This window comes from Convolutriloba macropyga, chromosome 11 (assembly GCF_964194025.1).
Source record: "Convolutriloba macropyga chromosome 11, txConMacr16.3, whole genome shotgun sequence".
Taxonomy (NCBI): domain Eukaryota; kingdom Metazoa; phylum Xenacoelomorpha; order Acoela; family Convolutidae; genus Convolutriloba; species Convolutriloba macropyga.
In genome coordinates this window covers 6,834,337-6,861,466 of record NC_134478.1, presented here as the reverse complement: position 1 = coordinate 6,861,466, position 27,130 = coordinate 6,834,337, and the positions used below count along the sequence as shown (strand labels likewise).

Below are 27,130 nucleotides of genomic sequence, written 5' to 3'. Positions count from 1 at the left end.
GCTTTGATCTAGCACCTGGAATGGTATCCGTTTGACATGTTAGCCAGAATTTGGAACACACATACAGAGCAAAAACGTTCCTTGAAACTCCTGTTTTGCAATTTTCAAAATGTCTACCACAGGTTGGTCTTTTTTAAAAAAAACTATCAGAACAAATCTACTTAGAAGCGTTTCTCAAAATGACTAATGGGTAAAGTAACTTGCCCTCAAATCGAAGTATCTTGTTTTCAATCCTTAAGTTTTGCCTATTTCGAAGTCTTTGGTGGTTTTCAGTTGAAATGGCAGCAAAGGCGTCGAAAGGAGCAACCAAAGTTGCAAATGCGGACCAAAATGGTGGCAAAACCCAGTTTCAACTCGAAACCCAGCGAATGTTGGACACTTCAAAAAAGAAGTTGACTCTAATAGAGCAACAAAGAATCATGGCAGTCATGGAAGACACGTGCGTAAGAATGGAACTTGTTTCTTTATTCCCGTTTATTCTGGAAAACTTGGACAGATTCGCGATCGCATTCGGACAAGATCTTTGCGATCACTTAGCGTTACACGCACAATTGCATGAGCAATTGATGCACAACTTGACAGATGGAACCCAGGAATCGGGGAATGACGAGGCACTGCAACGTAACTCGGATGTGTTGCAGCTCAACTTGCACCACTCGACCAAAACTATTTTGAGGTTGTTTGCGGCTAACCCGGCGGCTGTGAAGGTTGTTCGAGGCGAGTATGAGAGAAACACCCCCGAGGAGACAAAAGCCTTCATTGCCATGGTGAAGGAAGGAAAATCTCTGTTGCTGCAGAGATTGCTTTCAACTCCTTTTGAGGAAAAGCAAAGGTAGGTTAATTCATGCTATTGCTCGCAAGGTGAATGATGTCAACAGCTCCCGAAGGCAATGAACATGCTGAGCACTATCATGAGCCTCGAATTGACCCTCATTTTGTCTGCAATTTCTGGGGAAATATCCTTGCAGAACCTCTAGCCAATAAATTTATCCGGTCTTTCAAACTAAGTGCTGCTAAACTAAATAATTTCTGTTCTGATTCAAGTGAGTTTTCATATTGTTTCGGTGATGCAAGACTTAATCTGACGATGATTTTGACTATTTTGAAATCCTGTTCTAATGTCAATTATAGATATCACATTTTAGTTCGTGGTCCATGTATAACTTATTCATACCTTTTACTTGTTGATGATACCTCCTCCTTCGAGGAACATACGTTGCAATTGATAGTAATTGATAAGCTTGAACGGAAACAGAAGGTATCAAGCATTGCAAATTTAAACAATGGCCATCGCTTTTGAAGCAATAATTGCAGTCGTATGTTTCTTTTCGATGAATTTTTTTTGCTTGGCTGTCTTTAGCATTCCTTTTGATTTTTCTGTCCATGGCTTTTTAAGGCAAATGAACTTCAAAGTTGAACGGAAGTTAACTAAAGTCATTTAAAAGTGCGGCGAATTTGGTTCGTTTTTTAAGTTAAGTAATCTATAATAATAATGTGAGGCTGTAATAACCTCTTAGAACGTCATCCGAAGCTTTTTCTGAACTTATTGCCACCTGCCTACCAGCTACTCGCGTTTCAAACGTTTTCATCTCTTTTTGTATTATATGAAGAAGTCATTGAATTTCTGTTATTGATTGTTCTCGAACGAAATTTGTGGCAATTATTGTAAACGCATTGATCTTTTTTTATGAAAATTTTTCGTTTGACCGTTTTTGCGCTTTCCTTCTAGAACCTTCTATGACTTCTCAAGTGACACTATGCCTTCATTCTTCATTTTTTAGTGATCTCTATTGTTCTTACTCTGAAGTAAAGCTTGTTGCTAATAAAAAAATCGATTGCAGTATAACAGAAAGAAGGGCCCTAAAGACGAGTGGGCAGTGCTTCTGATGAGGGATCGGGAGATCTATGGTTCTAATCCCGGCGTAGTCAACGTTTTTTGCACCCATAAAGAAAATTTTATCTAGGCTACAGCCCCTGAATTAAATTGCCTCGCTGGTCGTTCGAGAGCAATTCCTCCGACATGAGTCGGTTTTTGTTTTTTGTAGGCGCCGTCAGCTACTCAGAATGCTATTATTTAGAAACTCTTTGTTAATTCGTTTTTGTTAACGTTTAATTGCTCTCAAACGAAGTTTTCAGCAATTATAATAGTTTATGTGTGGTCTTTTTATGCAATTTTTTTTGGTTGAACGATTTTTCGTTTGACCCCTTTTAACTTTTCGTCCTCAAAAACCGGATAAACAGGTAGCGCTCAGAGGGCCTTAAGTTCTCTCAGAGCCCTAAACTTTGCTATACTTCAAGAATGAGATTCACCAAAACTGCTTTCAGGAGACAATTTCATTGTGTGTAGGGCAGATCATCTTTTGACACCCCTCAGTCAGCCCACCCCCCCCCCCCCCCCCCCCCCCGTGATCGGCGCCTCACCGAAGCCAGCAGCTCACTGGTCCTTTGAGAGCAATTCACCCGACGTTTGTCGGTTATGTTTTTTGTTTCCGACCAGTCACGGTTTTGCTGTCTTACTTCACTCTCTTTCGACTGAATAGAGTTTATATTTCAAAAGTTTTATTGTCAACATACGTCAAGGGTGGTCGACAACAGTGGCTATTTACCGGCAATCTGCCGGCTTAGTTTTGATTTAATTTTTTATAGCCACATGACTTCTTTTTGCCAAATTGAGTTATACTTATCCCCTTGTGCTCGATCAGCTAAGGATATCTAACTCTTAATCTGACAGCCATGTTTTAGCTGCTTCCATAGTGTTATAGCTTGACAAAAAGATGTCACGTTGGCAGCTACATTCGAGCGCTTCCTAGTTGGCATTGTTGCTAAACTAATAAGCCGTCTTTTGAATCCTTCTTTTCATCAGGATTCAGCCTAACTCTCCTCCTGGCATAATTATCTAATTAAGGTGCTGGAATTATGAAAGCAATGTCTCGAAAATTTTTTCTTAAATTTTCTTTCATTGGATCTCATCTTAATGTGACGAGAATTACAACTTGTAAATGTGCACCATGTAAGGATATTAAACACGTGCCTGTTATTACCAAGTCTTTACCCTGTCTTTACTCCAAGTGCCTGTTATTACCCCATATGAATTGTGAGTTAATTAGTTGTAAAAACTAAAATTTATGTAAAATGTAAAATTATGTAAAAATTATGAAAAAATGTCACGCAAGCTAAGGGTTGTAAAAGTTTTGTGCCCACTAAGCTGAGGGTGTATTTAAAGAGGAGGTAGATTCTTTAGTTCTGTGAAGAAACATAGACACTGAACTCAGCTATGTTTTTACAATTACTGAATTTTAAAAGCAAAATTGTTGCGTGATAATCTTACATTATACTTTTTTTGTGAACAGACAAGACTACCTGACAGAAATGAGTGACAGATGCAACAAGAACGAGGCCGTGATCAAACAATTGAAGAGAGAGTTGGAGGAAGCTACAGTTGACAAGGAGCAAGAGGTCACTAAGAGGAACGAAGTTATCAGAAAACTCAAGTTGGATATTCACTCTATTGAAAAGAGCGCCGATGACCATATCACGCGAACGAAGGTACCCTTAATATATTCAATGATAAATTTGCTAACATCTATGTCCAACGTCAAATTGAATTAAATAAAAATTCCAGATTACATCAAATGAGTACGTTATCAACTAAGGAACAGCAGCCCATTTACCCTTCAAGACCTGTGGCCTTTATGCAATAAGAACAACATCAATGTGAATATGGTCTGAGAATATAAACATGTTTTAATGCAGCATGACTTGATGTCATGATCGTGATGTTTTGTTGATGTCGACAGCAGTATACAATGCATGTCATTACTTTTCTGTGTCATTATAGATCTAAGACTTCTGAAGTTCGATTTGTACCAAATTTATAGCCACTGAGATTTTTCGAAGAAATTTTTGAGAGTTTATTAATTGCTCTTGAACGAAGTTCTTAGCAATTATTGTAAACGTGTGTCTTTTTTATGCAAATTTTTCGCTCGACAATTTTGCGCTTTTCTTCTAGAACAGTCTTTGACTTCTCAAGTGACTTTTTTTACGCTTTCGTTCATCATTTTTGAGTGATCTCTATTGCTCTCTCCGAATTAAATCTTGTTGCTAATACATAGTCCGTTGCAGTTTGGGAAACTAAGTGACAACAGTTATTAGTGCGGGTGGCTATGGATCGGGAGGTCATGGGTTCGAATCCCGTTGAGGGCAAGGCTTTTTGCACCCATAAGGAAAAATTGATTGACTACAGACCTTGAATTAAATTGCCTCGCCTGTTGTTCAAGAGCAATTCTTCCGACATTTGTCGGTTTATGTTTCTGTGGTGTGTTAATGTATAAGCAAGAACGATTAACGGTTACGGATTTATACAAATGTTACCAGTTTTTAATCTTGTGTTTTAAAAAGTTGATTCCAAGATGATTTACTAATCTCCGATGTGTTGTTAATAGGTTGACTCTGAAAAACAGCAACAAGCAGACGAGAAGAATGCGGAGACGAAGAAAGACAAACTGAAGTTGGAGTTAAATCAATTGAAACAACAGCTCTCAAATGTCACTGCCGAGCATCGCAAGTCTGAACAGACTCTACGAAGTAATTTTTCAATTTTTATCAAGCAAATATTCAAAATAAGTGTTCTGGTCGAGTTAGTGTGTCGAGAGCTATCAAAGCATTTATGTTTTTCAGTTTTATCAGTACTATCTAGTCTTTTGTACGCCAGTTTGGAGCTAATTTTTTTATTTTCTTACTTGCCAAAATTGTGCAATCGTTTAGAAAATCAGACATGTGAAAATAGTTATAGTGATTTATTTGCAATTTAATTCTACAATTTACTACTTTTGATATAAATACCCAATTTTTATCCTGTTTTAGGTATTTTGGATTTGACAGTATCAATTTTTTGAAGCTCATGGCATTCAATGATGAAATAGATCAATATTTTTGCAACGTTGCTGATTAATAGCCACCGTCAGCCTCTCAACGGCTATTATTTAGGCGCTGTCCTTTTTTTACAATTCAATGAATTTGAATTGTATTGGGGCGCTGTCTTTTTTGATTTAAGATTTGTTCACACATTTTCATGGTATTTGAAGTCAAATTGGAGTAGTGTTTTTGGTCACGCCGAAAAAGGAAGTGAGGCGAAAAAGCAAGTGGTTTTGCGGCAAGAAATTTATTCACTCTAAGTTTAAAGTAGAGTGAAAAACGGTGTGTGAACAAAAATTCGCTTTCTTGCTTGTGGTTTTTTGTTCACGTATGGCAATTTCACTTTGATTTTTACTGTTTTTTTTTTGGATCAGATTTTTTTTCTAAATTGTTTTCCCAATCCATTCAAAGTTCATTCTAGGACTAGTTTCTTGTTTGAATCAAATTTCTCTTACTCGCTAGTGGTTTTTTCCACATGCGGCATTTTGACTTCGATAAATCATTTTCCCAATTCACTCGTAGTCCCTTCTAGGTCTAGTTTTTGTTTAGTCAATGAAAATTCTTTGAATTGTACGTCAGGACTTGTCCTGATGTTTTAATTCGCTTTACCTTTTGGTCACGTTTTTTGTTTTACATCATTCACGATTTTCACGTTTGACTTCTGACTTACTTCATTCACCGTTTTAACTGAATGGATTTTAAATTCTTTCATGCATCGAATTACGCAATCTAGTGAATAAGGTCAAAGTCAAGAGAGCAAAATCAAACGTATTTGCTAGCTGATATCGGTATTAAGCTTATTGGCTTTCAGTTTAGAAGCTGAATTAAGTGTAGTTTTAGAATATAACTGAAACAGCACGCCAAATTAGAACACTTTTTGACACTAAAAAAGCAGAAAAAAATTCGGTCGTTTTATCTCTTCTTTTTTTCTTTTTCTGGTTCAATCCCGATGTGCATCAAGCGCACCAACTTCGGCTATTTTCCGGCAATTTGCGGGCTATCTTCTAAGTTGAGCCCTAAATTGTGCAATTTTAAAAATTAGCAGGATTTTTTGTTTTTAGTTTTCCAGTTGACGTTGTTCTTAGTTCATATGGTTTTTGTGAAGCCATAATTCCTTTCTGTCTTTTTGAGTAATAATTGGTAATGCCCTCTTGCAAACTGGTAATGCCCACTTTTATTACGTCAATTTTTGCGGCACAAAATTGAGTTTTATTTTTTTAGCTTCAAAAACATTAATAACGTTTTATTGAAATCATTTCATATCATTGTTTAAAAACTGTAAACATTGTTTTGCGGTTTTTTCCTCTGTTTGTCTATAATATGTAAAACCGGTCTTCAAATTTTTCACTTTTTTGTTGCAAATTTTGCACTTTTTGTATTTTCAGTTCAAGCTGACATTTTGTTGAGCTTGCGACTGATTGTTTGAGTAAATTTGAGGGTTTAAATGTTGGTTTTGAGGACTTTACATCAGGTCACTACATTTTAAAGAACCATCAGTTTTTCTTGCCGCTTTCAAACTTCGTTTTTTTGGAGTTATCTGCCTCTTCTTGTGTCTTAGACCACATGCAAGATTCTCCTTTGAGTTAGAAACCACTTTTTCTTTTTTCTCGTGCAGTTTTTCATTTGAAGCATTGGTATTCAATAATTTAACGCCGGCTATGTTTTCTTTGGTGGCGTATAAACATATATTTTCGTGGACAGATAAAACAGTCCCGCAATATTACACAAAAAAGGTTAAAAAACCCCGAGGAGCCCGAGACAAAATAGTCCCCGTTAATAAGCTTTTTCAATAAATCAAAAACAGCGTGCCTTCGTTGGGGTTGAAAAGTTTTTGAAGAAGCGTAAAAGTTAGTTTTTATTCAAGCTAAAATCAGAAGTAAAATAAGACCAGAAAGCCTAATCGTATTTAAAACTAATTCATATGGTTTTAAAGAAAAAATAGGATAACATATTTTTCCTGATGTCTTCAAAAAAAATTATGTTGAAACAATGATTGATTTTGTTACTATTTTCGACGGTTTTCATCAATTTACTTATTTAATTTCAGGTGAGATGAAAGTTGAAAAAACGAAGTTTGTAGCAATTATATTAGTCCTGTTGGTCTTCATGCGATTGTTCTGCATGACCGATTTTTCGTCTGACCCATTTGACTTTTCATTCTTAAAAATGGGATGAACAGGTAGCTCCAGGCAATCATTAAGTTTCATTAGAGGCCCTTAACAGTCCTTGTGAGCTTAGAGGCCATTATTTTAGTAGACCTTTAAGTGCGTGGTGAAGTTATTGGGAAGGCCGTAGTTCAAGGTTAAAATGTCATTTTTAGGAGTTTTTCAGCCCAAAATGTTGCAATTTTTTGTTTTTTCGTCATTTTTCAATTTTTTTCGTGGATCAGTCTAAAATTGATGCTGGTTAAAATTGATAAAGGTCTTTTGCAAGACATAAGTACTTTTTACGGCCATTTTAAGAGCTATATGTTTTGGTAATCCAAACAAAAATGCAAATTTATACTGAATTTGTTCACAAATTTATACTATTCACAATTTGTTTCAAGGTTTTGTAAATTTTTGTCATTTTTGGTTTTTAGCCTTAGGTGTCAAGGAACCTCCTCTAGGGTTTTATAAGAGGTTACTACATAGTTTCTAGAGGTAATGGAATGGTTTTCAACATTTTAACATCACGAATTTTAGCATTTTTTGACAGAACTTGCATTTTTTTCCAATTGTTTTTGCTATTTTTTGACATTCAAGTTTTAAGACGCAGGGGCGGGAAAACCTCCTTAGAGGTTTGGTAATCAGTTACTAATATTTTTTATAGGCCATGGAATAGTTTTCAACTTTTTAATATCTCAAATTTTAGCAATTTTTTGATAAAATTTAATTTCAAATTTTCTGAAAATTATTATCATGTTCCGAGTTTATGGATATTTATGAGCCAGTGAAAGTTTTTAAGGCTTCAAATAGGGATACTGGATAGTCTCTTGAGACAATGAAGTGGTTCTGAACTTATTAAAATTACGATTTTTTAGCATGATTTTAAAATTTGCCATTTTTTTTAAAGATTTTTGAATATTTTTGTCCTTTTCTGAGTTTAATGATCGCTACTGGCCAACGAAACTTCTTTAGTCTTGCACATGGGTTACATGAAAGAACTCCTAAGACAAAAAAAGATTTGCACATTTTCTCATTGCGAATTCTGAAAACTTTTCTTTTAGATTCTCTACGTTTCAGTTTTTTTAGTATGATTTAATTACAAGGCTAGAAAACTAGAACTTGCATATTCGAATCCTGCTATGGAAAATATTCCTAGCTCTCTCTCTGTCGATTTCGGTTTCTTTCCTTCTTTCTCGTTCACGTTTTATCTCTCCCACACTATCTCTCTGTCTCTCTTTCCTCAACTCCTTTGTTGATGCCGCACTTCAGCTGTTGTTTTGTGGCGTGATGTCATCATCTATTACCCTTTTAACGCTGATTTTTAATAGAAATGTTTTCACCTTAAATGACTTAACTATTACTTTCTAAGAAATCATTGTTAGTTGCTCTGAAACGAAGTTTGTACCAATTATATTTATCTGTTGGTCTTTTTCATGCGATTTTTCGTCAAACCCATTTGATATTTGGTCCTGTGAAACGGGATAAAGAGGTAGCGCTCAGTGGACAATCAGTTATCATAGAGCCTGTCAGCTCACTAGTCTCCAAGTGTGCGATTCACAGAAACTGTTTTGGAGACTTATACTTGTTTGAAGGGCGGCTCTTAAAAATTGATCCCACACCCCCACCCACGCCCCCATATCTGCCCGCCCCTCAATCCCCACCACTGCACATCGTTCAGGCCGTAAGGGCTCCATGCAGCCAATGATCCCCCCACTGTTGCTGGATCTGTTAAGTGGTTATGATTGGTATAACCCCAATTCATTCATTGCGTAATCGAGTCTGCTATTCCATTTGGGAATACAGCACGCCAATATGTGCAATTAGCAAGTTGGAGGTGCCTCGTATAACCATAGAATTCAAAACCAACAATTTTTTCTTGTTAATAGCCGCACAGCGATAGCTGAGGCTATTATTGGCCTTCTCTTGGTTTTTTTTTATTTCGTCGTCATGATTTTTGTTACGACCATATGACGTCACAGCCATTTTTTGTTCATTCGTTCATGCAATTTCAACTGAATTGCATGTGTGACGTCATTTTTCGCTCTTAGTGGAGCGAGTTTTTTTTGTTCGTGCGCGTGATTAAATTTTTGGTCACACTTGACTTACCTCACTCTCAAAAATGACTTCCTCACTTTGAAATTGACTTTTATTTACTTTAACTCAAAGAGATAAGGTCAAATGGGTGTGTATCACTCTAAATGAAGGTTATTTGAGATCAGCTAATAGAGGCAGCAATAACATACAGATTTTTAATCAAAATATAACAGATCAGCCTTCAATTAAAAGAAGAATTTTTTTGGTCTGTCTTTTTTACTGTTTTTTAGACTGCCGATCTACGAATCTATTGCGGCTATTTTCTGGCAATCTGCCAGCTATGTTTTTAATTAACTCGTGATTTCCTACTTTTGAACTGCGCTTATTTTATGTCGCTGATCGCCAGGGTACGTTTTATTTTCACCTCGATTAGAACAAAATTGGCAGTTGCATTAGTTTTTTATCACTTTTGTGTCCACTCATGATGCTTTTAACACAGTTTGTTTGATGGGTTTTTGAGAGGCTATTTTGTGCGTTAAGTGGTTATTGTTCAATTGAATCTGTTTTGTCCGGAAATGTTTCCATGGAAAGTGAACCAATTCTAGGATTATTCGGTGGAGCTGTTTCGCGCCGATATGGAAATTTCCCAGCCTCCGTTTGTTATTTTAGTAATTACTGACTAAAATGAATCAATTGCTTCAGTTTTGTTTCTTAAAGATGGGTTAGAATACAGCCTACTGGTTGTTCAGCTGTTTAGTTTTTCATGACTCAATGTAAATCAAATAAATTTAATCAATTAAATCTTTAATTCTTTGTTGGACTCTTCAATGAGACTACAATCGGAAGCAGCGTTGATTATGTTTCAGGCAAGAAGTTCCAAACTGAAACAGAAGTTGAAAATTGGATAGTCCAATATGACTCTCACATGGGCGAAAAACAGCAAGAATTTGAAGAAATTGACGCGCAGTACACGCAGGAAAAACAGGAATTGAACGTTCTAGAAGAAAAGTTTGCGACACTTCAGCAGGAGTATGACACAATCATGGAAGAGAGGCGTGTGAGCAAGGAAAAGAAAGAGCAAGAGGAAAAGAATGTGCGAACTGCCACTAAAGCTGCGCTTGCTATTCAGAGATTCTGGCGCGCTTATAAAGCCAAGAAGGCGCTGAAGAAAAAGGGTGGAAAGAAAGGAAAGAAATCTGGATCTCAAAGCGGAAAGAATAAGTGATCATTTTGTGCTAGTGTGAAATGAAAATTCATAACAATGCCTATCGAATCATGCGTTTTAGATGTTTAATTTTGTAGATAAGATCGATTGTATAAAGAGCCGTGTTGACGGTTTTGAGTTGATCAAAGTCTATCTGTGTAATATAGAATGGTTCCAATTGTTGTAAATATGTATAAAAGAAATAGAATTCATTATTTTTCAGAATTTTTAAAATCCGAGTATTACTTGACAACTAGAAAATTTATCTGATTAATCTTCTAACTACTCAGCCTCAAAATTTAAGTGATTGCAGAGTGTGATCACGTTGACTGAAATTTTATTGTGGAAATGAATATAAGAAATTGAGTACCTGATGTGGGAGTTGTGTCATTACCGCATTCACGGTAAATAAGCAGCTTGCATTTATCGGCTGATTTACAGCACCAGATATCATTTTCACTCCTCTTCTCTCTTCTGAATTGGTCACATGTTGCAGGTGAAAAAAAGAATACAGGGTTAGGCTGCTATTTATGTTTTTGACGCCTGAATATGATGTAGGAATCGTGCCATTACCACATTCCTAGTAAATATACAGTTGACATTGTTCAGCTGATTTACAGCATCAGATAGCAATCTTCACTCCTCTTCGCTGTTCTTGTGAATTGAGTTGAGTTGATGTGATGTTAGTTTGCTTTCTCCGGTCTCTTCGATTGGCTCATTGAGCTTGTGTCGATTGGGATATGACCGTGAATTGAACACTATATTTGCAATCTTGACCAAAGGGCTATGTTGATTTAACTGATATACGAATTGTGTCATAACCACATGGCTCCTAAATAACAGTTGCAATTGTTCAACTGATTAACAGCATCACATATCAGCCTTTAGTTCTCATCTCTCCATTGCAATTGAGTAAAGTTGATGTGACGTCAGTTTGCTTTCTCGACTCTTCGATTGTCGCAATTAACTTGCATCGACTTGAATATGACTGTACACTGTACACGCTATTTAAAAAGATTCATTTTTCCTGGAAATAAATGCGATTGCTGAGTCGAGCTATTTGTAGTCTTCTCGTGGTGTTTTATTTTGAGGATGTTGTACTGTCTTTGTAATAATTGAACTTTTGAAGCCCGAATCTGATAGTAAGAGAAAAATTGCAATAACTGCTTTTATGAAACAATGGGCATTGTGTTAGAGGAATGTAAAGAGGTGGTTTTTTGTTCGTTCCGCTTTTTGAGTGCGCAAACTTAATGTTATAAAATTGCCTGTAGGCGAGAGGCATTTTTTGTTCCCGCGAGCTTTTATTTCAACTTTTCCCGGTCAAAGTGTTTTGTGTGCTATACCGTGATGATGCTTAGTGCGTTTCATAGTGGTTTTATAAAATTTTGGCAAAAAAAGCAAAATATTGGCATTTAGAGGCTTTTTCTAGCTTTTTTGTAATTTTGCTATTTTGAGAAATCTTCAGACCGTTTTGTCAGTCTTGAAATTGTGATTGCAAAGATATTTTGCATGACTTTTGGCTTTCTGTTTCTAATATTTTGGGTTGTTTTGTTTCTTTTTAATTCGCTGTTTTAGTCAAATTTTGGCCTATTTTTCTGTCTTTAGATGGTTTCAGCCATGTCCGCAATTTATAGTGGTTTTTTATTGGCAGTATTCCTTCTACTATTGTTTTTCTAGAACAACCAATTAGTTTGGTTGCTGAAATGGATAATCAGTTTTAATTGGCTTGAATTTTTAAATTTTTCCTTGAATCCATGGCTTGAAATTTTAAGCTGTACTCATTTTTTTAATCGGGGATTTTGGTTTTTCATTCAATTTTCTAGGTAGCTAAAATTAGTTTTGGGTATTTAACTAAGTTCAAATCGAAAATGAACGAAGTTGTAAACACCATCCTTTGTGTACTAAAATCGTTCGTTTGTTTTCTATTTTAGCAAATTAAAATTATTGCTAATGGAAACCAATGGTTTCAGATAATCAGAATTAGCGTTAACAACAATAACTGCAGTTTTTATCTCAAAGATTTTGATGCCTTGTGATACCATTTCGAACAGATTGAACTGACTGTTTTTATGTTCAGAATCGAGATTTTATCGAGTTTTGTACGAGATTTTATTGTTCCGACCCTCTTGAGGGGGGAGGAACTATATACTCAACTGGGTTTTTTTTTTTTTGTTCCGTGAATTTTCGCCGCTCGATATATTCATCGTAGAGAGTTGAGACTGGTATCATTAGAAAGCTCGTCCAGCGTAGAATATGGAATTAAAAAGATTTTTTTAATTTTCGTTTTCTACAGGGAGTTATCGAGGCTTAAACTTCTGAGAAAAGAAGAGTGAATTCACGTTGTTTTTATTCACATTTTCCGGAATTTTTGCCTAAATTTTCGTCAATTTTGCTAAAATTTGTTATAATTTTTAAGAATAGTGTCGTTGATTTTATTTTTGAAGACGAACAAGCATTTTTGATTGTTTTGATTTAATTTTTTGGTCAAAAAATCTGGATAAACATTTCAAAATTTAGCCTTTTTCATGAACAACAGCACGAAATAAGCTACTTTAGTCCACTTTGATTAAATTTGCCTACAGTACACCCCCAAACAACACTCATACAATCTTTGTAGACTCAGAGGGGGGCTATTTCTACTTCAGAGTCCGCAGAGAGTGCCTTGTAGTTAAAACTTTGCCGTTTTTTGCTAACTTTACTCGTTGATTATCAAAAATGCAAAATTTATTTTGAGTTTCAACTCAGAAATTATCTATATCTACAACATTCGAAAAATCAATTGTTCTTAACGGACAATAAGTATTAACAGGGGTAGTTTTGGGCCATTCTTGGACTGTTACAATCCAAAAAAAATCGGGTTGTAATCAGTCGGTCTTTTTTTAAAAAAAAAAGACTTTTTTTTTTAAATAATAAAGAACAGAACATATCAAATCAAAGCTCAGGAGTGATAGGTCCAACCAATTCGCTTGCTAAACAGCTCCAGGCTAATGCATTTAGTTTTTTAATTGAAAGTTTATGGTCGTTTCTTTATTAAAAATAATTGACTTTTCAATAAATAATGGCTTAATTAACTTTTCCTCTATTTTCTTAATTTGTTCAACTTCCAGCTTAGTGTCAGCAAAAAAAGACTGCTTCTTCTTTCTACTGAGTTAACATTTATTCTCGGTTGCAGTTTTAAGCCTGAAATTATTGTTTTCTGGCTTTGATACTACAAGATTTTAGATTTTTGTTTGTTTTGATATTTGCCAGTTTTTCACGTTTTCTAATTTTGTCACATTATCAAATTATTTACAGTTCTCATGTCACCTTATTGGCATTCAAATTAAAGCACAATTGAACATATTAAAATCCTGAAAGATATAAATCATCGTTTTAATGGCCTCGACGCCTCTTTCTTGAAGAAATCAATTGAATTTTTTAATTTTGTCTTAACTGTCATTTATACTTTGTCGTTTCGGTCGTATGAAATTTCCTGTATAGTGATAGCTTTCATTGGCTTTTCATGGAAGAATAGAAAAACCGATATTCTGATATTAGCAGATAGCTGATCGCTTTTATGACTTTCAAACCCATCGTTTTCCAAAATTAAAAAAAAAACTTTTTTAACTTCGCAATTTTGTTCTTTTTTTGTTTCTTTTTGTTACCTAATCTCGTTAGTTGATTACAGGTCAAAGAAGAAATTATGGGTGTCAAGGGAATAAAAGGGATTGGTGTCCCAAAATCTTTTTTTTAAAAGATTTTATGACCTTACTGGCTTCGACACAGCTTTTTCACAAAAAAAAATAAATTAATTTGATTTTTGTCATATTTGACGTTCTTTTTGTAGATGCAAGAAATATTCTTGATAATTACAGGTCTCGAGGGTTTCCTTTTCATGAAAAAACGACGATATTTAAATAGCTCTTTTGTAATTAATGCCTTTCATGACATTGAATGTAATTTTGTTTCGAAAAAAAAATTTAAAGTATTACATACTTTAGCACTTCGCTTTTTTGTCTACTTGTTACCTAGTCTTACTAATGAATGGCCACGTACTACATTATAGCTGTTTGAAGAAGGCGCAATCAAATATATTTTGAGTGCCAAAATTTGGCTTGACGGTTTTGACAGCGTTTTTTGGCAAGTTTCAATTGAAATTTTGTTTGTTCTTTGTTGTTCTTTTTAGCCGCTCTTTGATTACTCGTTGATTATCAAAAATGCAAAATTTATTTTGAGTTTCAACTCAGAAATTATCTATATCTACAACATTCGAAAAATCAATTGTTCTTAACGGACAATAAGTATTAACAGGGGTAGTTTTGGGCCATTCTTGGACTGTTACAATCCAAAAAAAATCGGGTTGTAATCAGTCGGTCTTTTTTTAAAAAAAAAAGACTTTTTTTTTAAATAATAAAGAACAGAACATATCAAATCAAAGCTCAGGAGTGATAGGTCCAACCAATTCGCTTGCTAAACAGCTCCAGGCTAATGCATTTAGTTTTTTAATTGAAAGTTTATGGTCGTTTCTTTATTAAAAATAATTGACTTTTCAATAAATAATGGCTTAATTAACTTTTCCTCTATTTTCTTAATTTGTTCAACTTCCAGCTTAGTGTCAGCAAAAAAAGACTGCTTCTTCTTTCTACTGAGTTAACATTTATTCTCGGTTGCAGTTTTAAGCCTGAAATTATTGTTTTCTGGCTTTGATACTACAAGATTTTAGATTTTTGTTTGTTTTGATATTTGCCAGTTTTTCACGTTTTCTAATTTTGTCACATTATCAAATTATTTACAGTTCTCATGTCACCTTATTGGCATTCAAATTAAAGCACAATTGAACATATTAAAATCCTGAAAGATATAAATCATCGTTTTAATGGCCTCGACGCCTCTTTCTTGAAGAAATCAATTGAATTTTTTAATTTTGTCTTAACTGTCATTTATACTTTGTCGTTTCGGTCGTATGAAATTTCCTGTATAGTGATAGCTTTCATTGGCTTTTCATGGAAGAATAGAAAAACCGATATTCTGATATTAGCAGATAGCTGATCGCTTTTATGACTTTCAAATCCATCGTTTTCCAAAATTAAAAAAAAAAACTTTTTTAACTTCGCAATTTTGTTCTTTTTTTGTTTCTTTTTGTTACCTAATCTCGTTAGTTGATTACAGGTCAAAGAAGAAATTATGGGTGTCAAGGGAATAAAAGGGATTGGTGTCCCAAAATCTTTTTTTTTAAAGATTTTATGACCTTACTGGCTTCGACACAGCTTTTTCACAAAAAAAAATAAATTAATTTGATTTTTGTCATATTTGACGTTCTTTTTGTAGATGCAAGAAATATTCTTGATAATTACAGGTCTCGAGGGTTTCCTTTTCATGAAAAAACGACGATATTTAAATAGCTCTTTTGTAATTAATGCCTTTCATGACATTGAATGTAATTTTGTTTCGAAAAAAAAATTTAAAGTATTACATACTTTAGCACTTCGCTTTTTTGTCTACTTGTTACCTAGTCTTACTAATGAATGGCCACGTACTACATTATAGCTGTTTGAAGAAGGCGCAATCAAATATATTTTGAGTGCCAAAATTTGGCTTGACGGTTTTGACAGCGTTTTTTGGCAAGTTTCAATTGAAATTTTGTTTGTTCTTTGTTGTTCTTTTTAGCCGCTCTAAAAAATGAATAAGGTCAGGTCCTAATGCCCTTCTATAGAAGCAGTGGTAATCGCAAATTTGTGGTAATATTAATTTATTCCTAATGGTATTTATTACTTTGAAGTTAATTGTTTCAAAAAAATAAGTTAATTTTTTTTACTTTTCTGTTTTTCTTTCTTGTATAATTGTTACCAAACCTTTTTATGGACTGGTCGCATATGTTTTCTGGTGATTTATAAGTTATTTTTGTTTAGTTTCAGGTTTATTTGACGGTATGTTGACTTTGTTATTAAATTTAGTTTTTAAGAGGGACATAAATTTTTTGATGTAATTAATGTTTGTTGATGTTGTTTGATTTTGCTGTTCGTTTTGACTCGCTTTCTTAATATTGACATATTACAGCAATCTAATGCATCAATTTTTACTCCACTGAGTTATTTGTTTTGGAGGTTATCTTATCGTTCATACAGAATTTTTTGAAAAAGACTTGGTCTTTTTTGGGATTCGCAAAAAATAATTTTTGGGTTTTTCTATCTGTTCCTCATTTGGTAGACAATTATGCCAAAATTGTGGATGGGCGGGGTCGGAACCTTATGTGCCATTGCACATTACCGAGCCGCCTTGTTGATATTTGTATTCAATACGAGGTTTGACTGATATTTGTTTTTAGTTCAAAATGATTTCGGGTCAAAATTTGACCGTGAGTTTAACTGGGCACCCTGCGATTGTAAAAAACTATTGCTAAGTGTTCAATTTTCTTCCGAATGTTTTGTGCTGTCTGTGTCTTCCCTCATTTTCGACTACATGATATCAAGTTCGTATTGGAGAATCTGATAACTGTCGTGCAAATACTCTCTTTGGAGGAATTAACTTGTCTTTTTCTATATACCCTTGATTTTTTATTGTGGAATGGCAAACTGATTTGTTCATTTTTTTCGTACTGTGTGCTTAATGTTTAATGACAATTTGGTTGCCATTTATTACAATTCAAAGAATTTGAATTGTATTGGGGCGCTGTCTTTTTTTTTTAAGATCTGTTCACACATTTTCATGATTTTTGAAGTCAAATTGGAGTAGTGATTTTGGTCACGCCGAAACAGGAAGTGGAGCGAAAAAGCAAGTGGTTTTGCGGCGTGAATTTTTGTCGCTCTAATTTTAAAGTAGAGTGAGAAAACGGTGTTTGAACAAAAATTCGGTTTCTCGGTAGTGGTTTTTTGTTCACATGCGGCAATTTCACTCTGATTTTTACTGTTTTTTCGATTTTTTGGATCGGATTTTTTTTGTAAATGGTTTTCCCAATCCATTCACAGCTCATTCTAGGCCTAGTTTTTTGTTTGAATTAAAATTTCATTTCTCGCTAGGGTTTTTTTTGCTCACATGCGGCATTTTGATATTGATTTTGTTTTTTTTCTTATTTTTTTGTTCTGATTTTTTTAAAATGGTTTTCTGAATTCACTCGTAGCCCATTCTAGGTCTAGATTTTCTGTTTAGTCAATGAAAATTCTTTGAATTGTACGTCAGGACTTGTCCTGCTATGTTTTATTTTTACAAGTGACAATTGGTCACATTTTGGAAGTGAAAAAAAATAGTCAATACAAGGTTAGGCTGCTATTTATGTTTTTAACGCCTGAATATGATGTAGAAATCGTGCCATTACCACATTCCTAGTAAATATACAGTTGACATTGTTCAGCTGATTTACAGCATCAGATAGCAATCTTCACTCCTCTTCTCTGTTCTGAATTGAGTTGAGTTGATGTGATGTCAGTTTGCTTTCTCCAGTCTCTTCGATTGGCGCAATGGGCTTGTATCGATTGGGATATGACCGTGAACTGAACATTCATTGTGAATTTATTTTCCTACTTTTTTGTGACAATTGTCATTGCCATAATCCTTGTATTTCAGCAGCTGACTTTCTGATAATTTGTAATTGTTTGTTTTATATATCCATTTAAATTCTCAATTCGTACAATTCTTCAAAATATAAACAGTTGATATTGTTCTTCGTTTCGCGACTCAGAGCTAAACGAAGCGAGTTGAGTAATGAGGAATTTGATGCTGACTAATTATCAATTCCACTTTTTTGGGATTGATAATTAGAGTACGGAACTAGCTGTGTGAAGATATAAGAGCGGGCTTCTGCTGACCTTAGATTAAATTAACATGAGCTTGGAAGATTACTGAAAATTATTTGTAAATTCTTGGAAAAGGTCAGCTGTCGAACTCATATGCGTTTTTGCTCTTCATTTGAATTGAATTTTTTGTTCAAAGCCCAATATTTCTTTTTTCTTATTCCATTTTTCTTTATTCCAGCCCGATCTTTGCGGATGGGAGTATCTATATGATTTAATTAGCGGCTGTTTTTTCGCCCGCTCAAAAGTTGGCGGAAATCTTGTATTATTGGACAGCGCGGATTGCCTCGTTTTATTTTATCTTTTAGTTTCTTGCTACCAGCATAGAATGCAAATCCAAGAAAGTAGATTTGAGCTGTTGTTGAGGGCCCACGTTTTTTTTTGTGACGGAGTGACAATTTGGCCAATTAAGTTACTTTCTTGCGCGTTCTAATCAATAAACTGGAATTTTATTAAAATATTTCAAATTGTGCTTACACCGTCTATATAAATAGCTGCGATAACGATAGAAGAGCGGGAGGTATTGCCCTCTTTGTTTTTACAACTCAAAGATTTTGAACTGCATTGGGGCGCTGATTTTTGTAAGTTTTTGAAATTGTAGTTGTGATTTTGATCACGCCAAACAAGAAGTGGAGCAAAAAAGCAAGTAGTTGTGCGTCGTCATTTTTTTTACTCCAAAGTTTTGTTAAAAAATGGTGTTTGAACAAATGTTTGTTTATCACTAGTGGTTTAATATGCATGTGTTAATTTGACGGGATTTTTTTCAATTTTTAGGTCGAAATGTTTTCTAATTAGTTTTGTGAGCGCGCCCGTTTGTAGTTAGTCATTTGTAGGTCTAGTTTTTTGTTTAATCAAAATTTTCTGAATTGTAGGTCAGGACGTGTCGTGCTATGTTTATTTTGTAGTCAATATTTTTGTTACGACCAAATGACGTCACTCTAACTTTAAGTCATCTTTTTTAATTGAAGGTTATTCGAGTGCAGCTTTACGGCACTTAAGTCTAAATCAGCTAAAGACATTACAAGTCGTTACAAAATAAAGTTTTTTTAGGTATTATTCTTTTGATTGGTATTTTGTTGGTCATGGTCTATCGCATCTATTTTCAGGCAATCTGCGGGCTGTATTTTTAAATATATTCGGAAAAATCTTGTTTGAAGTCTTTTATACGAAAGAATTTGATGCTTTTGTTCTGTATGTTATTTGCCAATCTCACAGATTTTTAGAGGCAGCCATGCTCTTAAGCTGTCTTGATGGTAAGGTTTTCGACATGTTTTTAAGTAATTGTCACTGTTATAATTGCACAGAAACCATGATTTTGTCTTTTAGTTAAATTTTTGAAATTTCTCGAACTTCGAAGAAGCTGCGTTGATTGTTTTGAGTGTTGTTATCAGAAGCATTGTAACAGTGTATAAATATCGTGTTGCCGACGATTCTCGACAATATAGATCTTGGAAGATTGTTGTATGGTTTTGTTTTGTATGCTATCACCTTAACTTTTGTGTTACGCACTGATTTTAAGAGTGTTCCTCTTGGTGTTTTCAGAGGTTAATATTAGCAGTAAATAATGTGAATAATTGTCATTTTACAAGGACTTATTTTGATGTTTCACAGTGCGGTTTTTAGCGGATTTATTTTGAATAAAGTTAGCTAGTGATAGCCTTTTATTGAGCGGTTCGGATGTGCGATATATCCACTAGTTTGCCTTGTATTTCGAAGTTTTGTTTGTTCAAAGCTGTGCTCTTAGGAAGCCTGATTTGACTTAGTAATTTATAAAGATTTTCCAGTTCAATCTTTAATTATTTCAACTCGAATTAATCAATAATTATTAGCAAGAAGTTCTCAAGTTATATCAAGTTTTTAAAGGTGTAAATCAACTGATTGTAGGCTGGTTCTCCAGTGTTCTGGTGATCGTAGGTTCCGCAGGGCTGTACCTTGAGTTGTATTGGTCCTTCGCAAATATTTACTGATCTACAAGTTGGGCGATTTCCGGCTTTTGTACGTCTCTTGATGTTTTTTAAGTACATATACAAGTTCCGTATTAGCACCTACTTTATCAGAATAATTACTTCACCAAGTACATAATCTCTCATGAAGTTATTTACTAATTATGCGAATTTATCTTCAGGAAACTCAAAAAAGTAAATATTGAGGCTTTTAGGCACTTGATATGTTTATCATGTTTATCAGTGAACTGTCAATCTGCGGTTGTTTTTCATAAACATAAACAAATTAGGGGTTACAGGCCTAGATGTAAATACTAGCTATATATGGCCTTGAGATCTATCTGAATATGAACTAGATCAAAGCACTTATTTATGGATATTTAAAGGAAAATAATCACGTAACTATGAGGGACGAAATAGGGGCGTGACATTTTGTCTTTCGTGAGTGCCCAGAGAGCTTTAGATTGTTGTTTGGCCCCTGAGGCTTTTTAAAGTTAACAAAATAAATCTGTTTCGAATTACTAAGTAACGAGTCATATATTTAAGCTTTCCGCTCTCAATGCAATTTCCAGATCGAATTACAGATAAATGGGCGGAAACTTGATTCATAGTAGTTTCCCTCTACCTTCCTAGAAAACAACCAGAATTTCGTATCAATTTTCACTCCTGTGCTTTCCTTTGGATTGAGCTGAGTTGATGTGATAGTTTGAATTGCCCCCATCACTATCATAATCTCAATCAGCTGATGGCGATTGGGATATGACCGTCAACTGAATGCGTAGGTTGAAGCTTAAAAAGGTTCATATTGGAGTTAGTTCATTAGCATGTTCCATGTAAAGTAACTTGTGAAATTGATCGGTTGACTTAAATATTTTGGTCTAATGTATCTTGTGAACCAGTTAATTTCCTGAAAATATTTTCCTTACCTGATGTGGGAATCGTGTCATTACCACGTTCCTAGTAAATATCCAGTTGAAACTTCAGCTGATTTACAGCATCAGATATTATTTGTCACTCCTCCTCTCGATTCTGAATTGAGTTGAGTTGATGTGATGTCAGTTTGCTTTCTCCAGTCTCTTCGATTGGCTCAATGGGCTAGTATCGATTGGGATATGACCGCTAACTGAACAACCTATAAATGTTACTAGAGATCCAAAGTTTTGACTCGATGCAATGGTTCCAAAATCAAATTTCTGATGAGATTGGTTTGTAAGATTCGTTTCAGAGCCGCAATGGTTTTGGCGAGCGCATTTTGTTTCCTGAGACGATCAGCAGTGTACGCTCCTGGCAAACTGCATCATGCTAGCTTCCTTTTTGCACCTGCTCTGCCAGCCTCTTCTCGTTTCCAATATCTCAAATTTAGCAACAGCTGTCAGTCATTAGTTAAAAACAGAGATGAGAGTATTCAGTATCTGAGGAGGACAGGGCGATGTCTCAACAATGAACCTCAATTGGTGAGTACTAAAAAACCTTAATTCTATCTTAGTGCGCAGTGCAAATTGAAATTGAATCAATTGATATAAAAAGTCTTAATTAACTTGCTAAAATAGCACGATGGCCTTCGTGTGAAAAACTGTGCTTGCCAGCAAAAATATTCTATCATTCTTCTGCTCCTATCACTGATGTACGTAGAATCCATAGAGCGCACTCGTGTAGGCTTGTTCTGCGGGGCATGTCCTATATTAATTAATCACAGGACCCCTCATATTTATTTACATCACTCCCACCCTTAATTGTAACAAGGAGGCTAAATAAAGTGCGTAAGCACATAATGTTCCGACCCCGCTCATCCTCATTTTCAGCTTAATTGTCTACCAAATGAGGAAGGGATAGAATCAAAAATTCGAGTGTTTTTCGAAAATGTCTGGTGTGTGATTAAAAAATTGCGGCCAACTCAGGTCATTCAGTGGAATTTAAAAAATGCCGCTGTAGAGGACCGTGGAGCTTTGCCATTATTAAGAATACGAGACAAACAAAATCAAATAACAACAACCAACATTAATAAAATACAAAACTCGATCTCTATTTAGAGAAAAACTTAATAGCAAAGTCTAAATGGCGTCAGATAAAACCTAAACTAAAAATAACTAGTTCATTGTTCATCACTAGAAAAGATATAGAGAAGATAGAACCAGTCCTTATTGAGACTTGGCAACAAACGTAATGAAAACCATTAGATATGAACTGAAATCATTATGTTTAATATCATCTATAACTCTTTTAGATAAGACATTGGGACCTGTCATTATTACGATTTTTTTTATACGACCTCAAAAAACCAACAAATACAGAAAAAAAAATCAAAAATATTTTGCAAGAAAACGATGCCGAACCCGTTATGACCAAAATTTTTGCGCTAGGATTAAGAAATGTTTGATTGCGAGTTTTTTTGAACGCCAATGAAGTGATATGTAACCACTCATTAATGAGACTAACAAGCAGGGAATAAAAGAGCAAAGTTAAAAACAACGTTTGTTTTTTTCGAAAACAATTATTTTAAAGGTCGGGAAATTCATTAGATAGACGAAAATAGACAGAAAAGAACAAGATGCAAAGTCACGAAATACTTATGTTTTGAAAACAATTTTTAGTCATGAAAACCATCAGCTATTCAAATCATTAAATAGGTTCCTTGATTCCTCCAACAGAAGCCATTGAGACCTGTCATTACTCGCAGTAAGTCATACGTTAACAAAAAGAACATCAAACAGTCAAAAATCGAAAAATAATTATTTTGGAAAAAACCGGCGTTGAATCCGTTCAGACCATCGACCATCAATTCATTTAGAAACGAACTTTATTCAATTGCGCGTTCCTTTGATGACAAAAAGGTGATATATGACCAGTAGTTAATAGAGTTTTCATACGTTTAAAGAACTTCAATACAAACAAAAATCAAATAATATAATTTCTAGAAAAACCGTTGTCGAAGCTATTAAAGCCATGATTATTTCACTAAAATCTCCAACTTGACCCCAAAATCCCAAAGTGTAGTATGTGACATTGTTATTGAGGCTAGGTGAGAAATAGACAAAAGGAACAGAAGATGGAAAATTTTTTAAAAAATCTTACATTTCTTGAAAAAATATGAAAACCATCAGCTAACAACTAAAATAAGTAAATCGGCTCATTTGTTCCTCATACGCCTATGAGAAAAAAGCCTCATACGCCTATAAGAAAAAGTTCCTCATACGCCTATAAAAGTAGCCTCATACGCCTATAAGAAAAAAAGCAGTTAAGACAAAGAAAAAGTGCCTTCAAGTTCTAGAAAACGGTGTCGGAGCCGTCAAAACTATAACCATTCCTTTAAAATTTAATTTTTCACTTGTGTCTATTTTTTGAACACCAATAAAGTGATAAATAACCTATCAGCATTTTGATAATGTGACAAAACCAGAAAAAAGGACCTGAAAATGGGCAAATGTCCAGAATTTCTAATTATTTGCGAAACTAGTAGTTCAAAGCCGCAATAGACTAAAATTTAATTAAGTAGAAGATGCATTCTTTCTATTGAAACTAAGTTATAAGTTGAACAAAATAAGGGATAAATGTGGCAGCTCTATAATCCATTGTTTATTTTTAAAACAAATGATTTTAAAAGTCAAACGACAATAAGCTTTCTACTAAAAAAGTAAAAATATTACCTGGCAATTGTTTATAAAACCAATTGGACCCGTCCATAGTGAAACTAGATGTGAAATGTTCTGCTCTGTAATGAACATAAAAAGTCAATAGTTTCTTGTTAATCCGGATTATTTTCTGCTTTTAGAATTCAACGATTAGACCAAAACCAGCTCTGCTAATACTTCGTTCATTAGGGACATGCATTGGCCCCAGTGTATGGGATATCAATAGTTTGACAAAAAAATTCAATTATCAGAGAAAAGTCATGCTGTTTGTATAATTATTGAGCTATATTAGCTACAAACCGGCAAAATTTCAATCGTAGAAACCTTACAAAGAAAGCGGAGAAGTAAATTAACCCTATCTTGAGCTGAAGCATTTTGTGTCAGCAGTTTTTTGGTGTTCACTTCCGGCAAATTCGAACAAAGTGTTTAAAGAAGCTTATTTCTTGCGATTTTCGTTGAAAAAAAGGCTGAAATGGTTTTTTGAAATATAAAGCAACAATTTGAGCCAAAAAATCAGAAAAAGCTCATCAACAGTCTTCTATCTTTCGAAAACAAACCAACAAAATTTTTTAATTTAATTTTAACATATAAGCAAAACTGACAAAAAATATAGGCAAAAGTACCGGAAAATGTGAATAAAATCAACGGAAATCCGTCTATTATTCACAAAACTTAAAACCTCGTTAACTCACTGAAAAAAGCGAAAATGAAAAAAAATTTTATTTCCATATTCTAAGCTGGACCGGCTTTCTAATGATGTAACTCACAGCTCCCTTCGACGATCGGCCAAAATTGACTGAACAAAAAAACATTCGGGTATATAGTTCCTCCCCCCAGTAAAGTGGGTCGGAACATTGTTCTGGAAAACTGAGATTTTAATTGGATGTAAAAGGCTTATGTGTATATAGCTCTGACTGAATTAAAGGCTTGGAAATAATATGGTTATCTGAATCGCCTACTTTTGGTAATATAATGGGCAGGGGGTTCTGAATTTTTATTTGTAATTTAGTAAATCACCGGTTTGTTGTAGATTTGTCTTAAAAATTTTTGACACGATAAAGCACTTTGTTGTTCAGTAATTTCTGACATTGCAAAACTTTTGACAGGTTTTCTGGAACTGCTGGAAAAGTTGTTTTCAAATCCGGCTGCGGTTTAATTTCGTTTCGAGGATTTCTAATCGTTTCGTATTTTCTCATGTTTTATTTTCTATCTTTGAATTTGCAGAGTTTGGTGTGGAGGCGTTGTATGAGTGCCGCTCCTCCTACACTGCAACAGATCCACGATAGAGTGATGTTTGTACTGAAGATGTTTGACAAGATAGAAGTTGACAAGCTCACTGCCACCTCACACTTTGCACACGACCTGGGACTCAATAGTCTCGACCACGTGGAAATCATCATCCATGTTGAGGACGATTTCGATATGGAGATCCCAGAGCATGTTATGGATAGGTAAGCGAAATCCAGAGCATTTTAGAAAACGCTTTTTTCTTCAACCTGGTGTAAATTATTCCATTTATGAAACTTAGCGTAAGTAGGATTCATGCGATAATGAAGATAATTGCTTCACAAAAGTTTTCAATCTGTCAATAATGGAATGTTTCATTTTGGCTGTTTTTTTTAAGATCTGTTCACATATTTTCACGAGTTTTGGAACCAATTGAATTGATAATTGTGGTCACTCCGAATTAGAAAAAATAAGAAAAAGGGCAGCTGAAAACAGGCTACTGTAGGCCTAATGCTGTTCCACTGCGATTACGCAGAAACCACAATTATTATTATTAATTGAATGCTTTTAGTTAATGGTTAACTGGTTAACTTTTTTAAGGACTTTAGATTAATACTTTTTTCCATGCAGGTAAATAAATTTTCGGTTCTTATTTCTATTCGTTATTTGAGACTACACTCTACGAAGCTATTCCAGCTTTTTGGCAATCAACCATCTATGTTCAAGGCTTCATCTACGTTTCCAAAGTAGCCAGCCAATATAACCGCAAAAATAATACTTACCATTGTATTCGATGCTATTCGCAAAGTAGAGGCTGGCAAAAAAATTCTGGACTCAAAAAGACGAGTTCTAGAAAAGCAACCACACGAAGAACGACTTTAGCATCCTGTTAGATTTGTTCGGTCGGTCTTGAAATTAGTATGATCTTACTGATTTCAAGTTGGTTGCTTCAAGTTACAAAAGCCATGATTGTTTTTAAATAAACTCTGAATTTTACGCTTTCTTTAACCTACAGTGATCATATCTCCAAGCGTTATTCTGTAACCGTGATTATCCGATAATCTGTTGGCTATCCAATCAACTGTTTGACCAACCTGAACTGTTGTTTGCTGCTTCAGGTTACAAACGCCAGACGATATAATCCAATACTTAGGAGATAGATATAATGTGGAAGACTATCAGTACGTGCCAGCATCGAAAGAGGAACTCCTGGACACACCATCCGATCATGACAAACATCACTGATCAGATTATCTTTGGCCACATTTAGTATTGTGATGCAATTGTTTCATTTTTCTCCTGTTTCATTTTCATGATAAAACTGTGACTTCGTACGTCAATGACTAACCTTCCTGCGCTCTGAATAGACGCTCTTTTATATCTTAATAAGTCGCATAGGTACTGTTTTGCGGTGTTTTTTTTCTCGTGCTTTGATGGTAAAAAGCGGGACTTATCTTTACAATCAGGGTGACCAATTATCAAATATATATCATTTTCTATCGCTGGAAACGAAACAATTCCAATTTTACCCTTCATAGACTTGCTAAAGGCATTTATACAGTCTCGATAGCTACGTTGAAGAGCATTATATTGGGACCAGAAGGTCTTTTTTGCTGCGTTTTTTCATTATTGGAAGGATCTTGCAAATGTTCAATTTTAAGAATTTTGAAAGGATCTCACTTACTGTTTATTCTTATTTCGGGAGAAAATGAAACAACTGCTTCGAATGGACAATTGATTTAAGGAGCTATCAACTTGATCGTCACTCGAAACAAACAATAATGATTCGTTATAAAAATGGATGGTGAAAAGTAATGTTGAAATTGTTTGATCTTGTTTCGCGCATTTATTCTGTTATAAATTGGATCAATTAACAACTATTTTGCTAGTCTCACATCTCTTCTAATATTTTCTGGATCACACTCTAGATCAGCTGCTTGAAAGCGTGGAACTAAGTGAAAAATCTTGAAGGCCACGGCATGCGGTCTCTTTTAAGGCTTGTATTTGTACATGGATTTAATCAACAATATTGATTCAATTTTTCGCTGACCGACTGTGCGTCTGACCCTCTTAACTTCTGGTTCTCAAAAATGGCGTAAACAGGTAAAGCGCGGAGGGCGTTAAGTTCTTTTAGAGCCTTACGCCTTACTATACTCTAAGAAGGCGATTCACCAAATCTATTTTGGGGAGACATTTTCAGGGTGTGAAGGGCCAAATGCTTGCACCCCCTCCCAGTCCTCCCACCCCCTAATGCTGGCATCCCAGC

The 27,130-nt window shown here is 34.7% G+C and overlaps 3 protein-coding genes across 6 annotated transcripts in view; all 3 read left to right on the top strand.

Moving 5' to 3' along the window:
• LOC142349403 (putative SERF-like protein) overlaps positions 1-27,130 on the top strand; it is a 241,169-nt gene that overhangs the window by 84,663 nt on the left and 129,376 nt on the right. The window lies entirely within an intron of this gene.
• On the top strand, positions 254-10,524 carry LOC142349833 (dynein regulatory complex protein 10-like). Its single transcript, XM_075401636.1, has 4 exons — positions 254-832; positions 3,351-3,546; positions 4,443-4,584; positions 9,962-10,524. Exons 1-4 carry the CDS (start codon positions 279-281, stop codon positions 10,318-10,320), a joined length of 1,251 nt encoding a protein of 416 aa, XP_075257751.1. The 5' UTR covers positions 254-278; the 3' UTR covers positions 10,321-10,524.
• LOC142349990 (uncharacterized) lies at positions 21,203-26,758 on the top strand. Of its 4 annotated transcripts, none has more exons than XM_075401870.1 (4): positions 21,203-21,462; positions 24,862-25,088; positions 25,983-26,133; positions 26,609-26,758. In XM_075401870.1, the coding sequence occupies exons 1-3, from the start codon at positions 21,205-21,207 to the stop codon at positions 26,107-26,109; spliced, it is 612 nt and encodes a 203-aa protein (XP_075257985.1). In that variant the 5' UTR covers positions 21,203-21,204; the 3' UTR covers positions 26,110-26,133; positions 26,609-26,758. The 4 variants fall into 4 exon arrangements, with proteins under 4 accessions (XP_075257985.1, XP_075257987.1, XP_075257984.1 ...); XM_075401872.1 differs by having other exon boundaries at positions 26,595-26,758; XM_075401869.1 differs by having other exon boundaries at positions 25,983-26,138.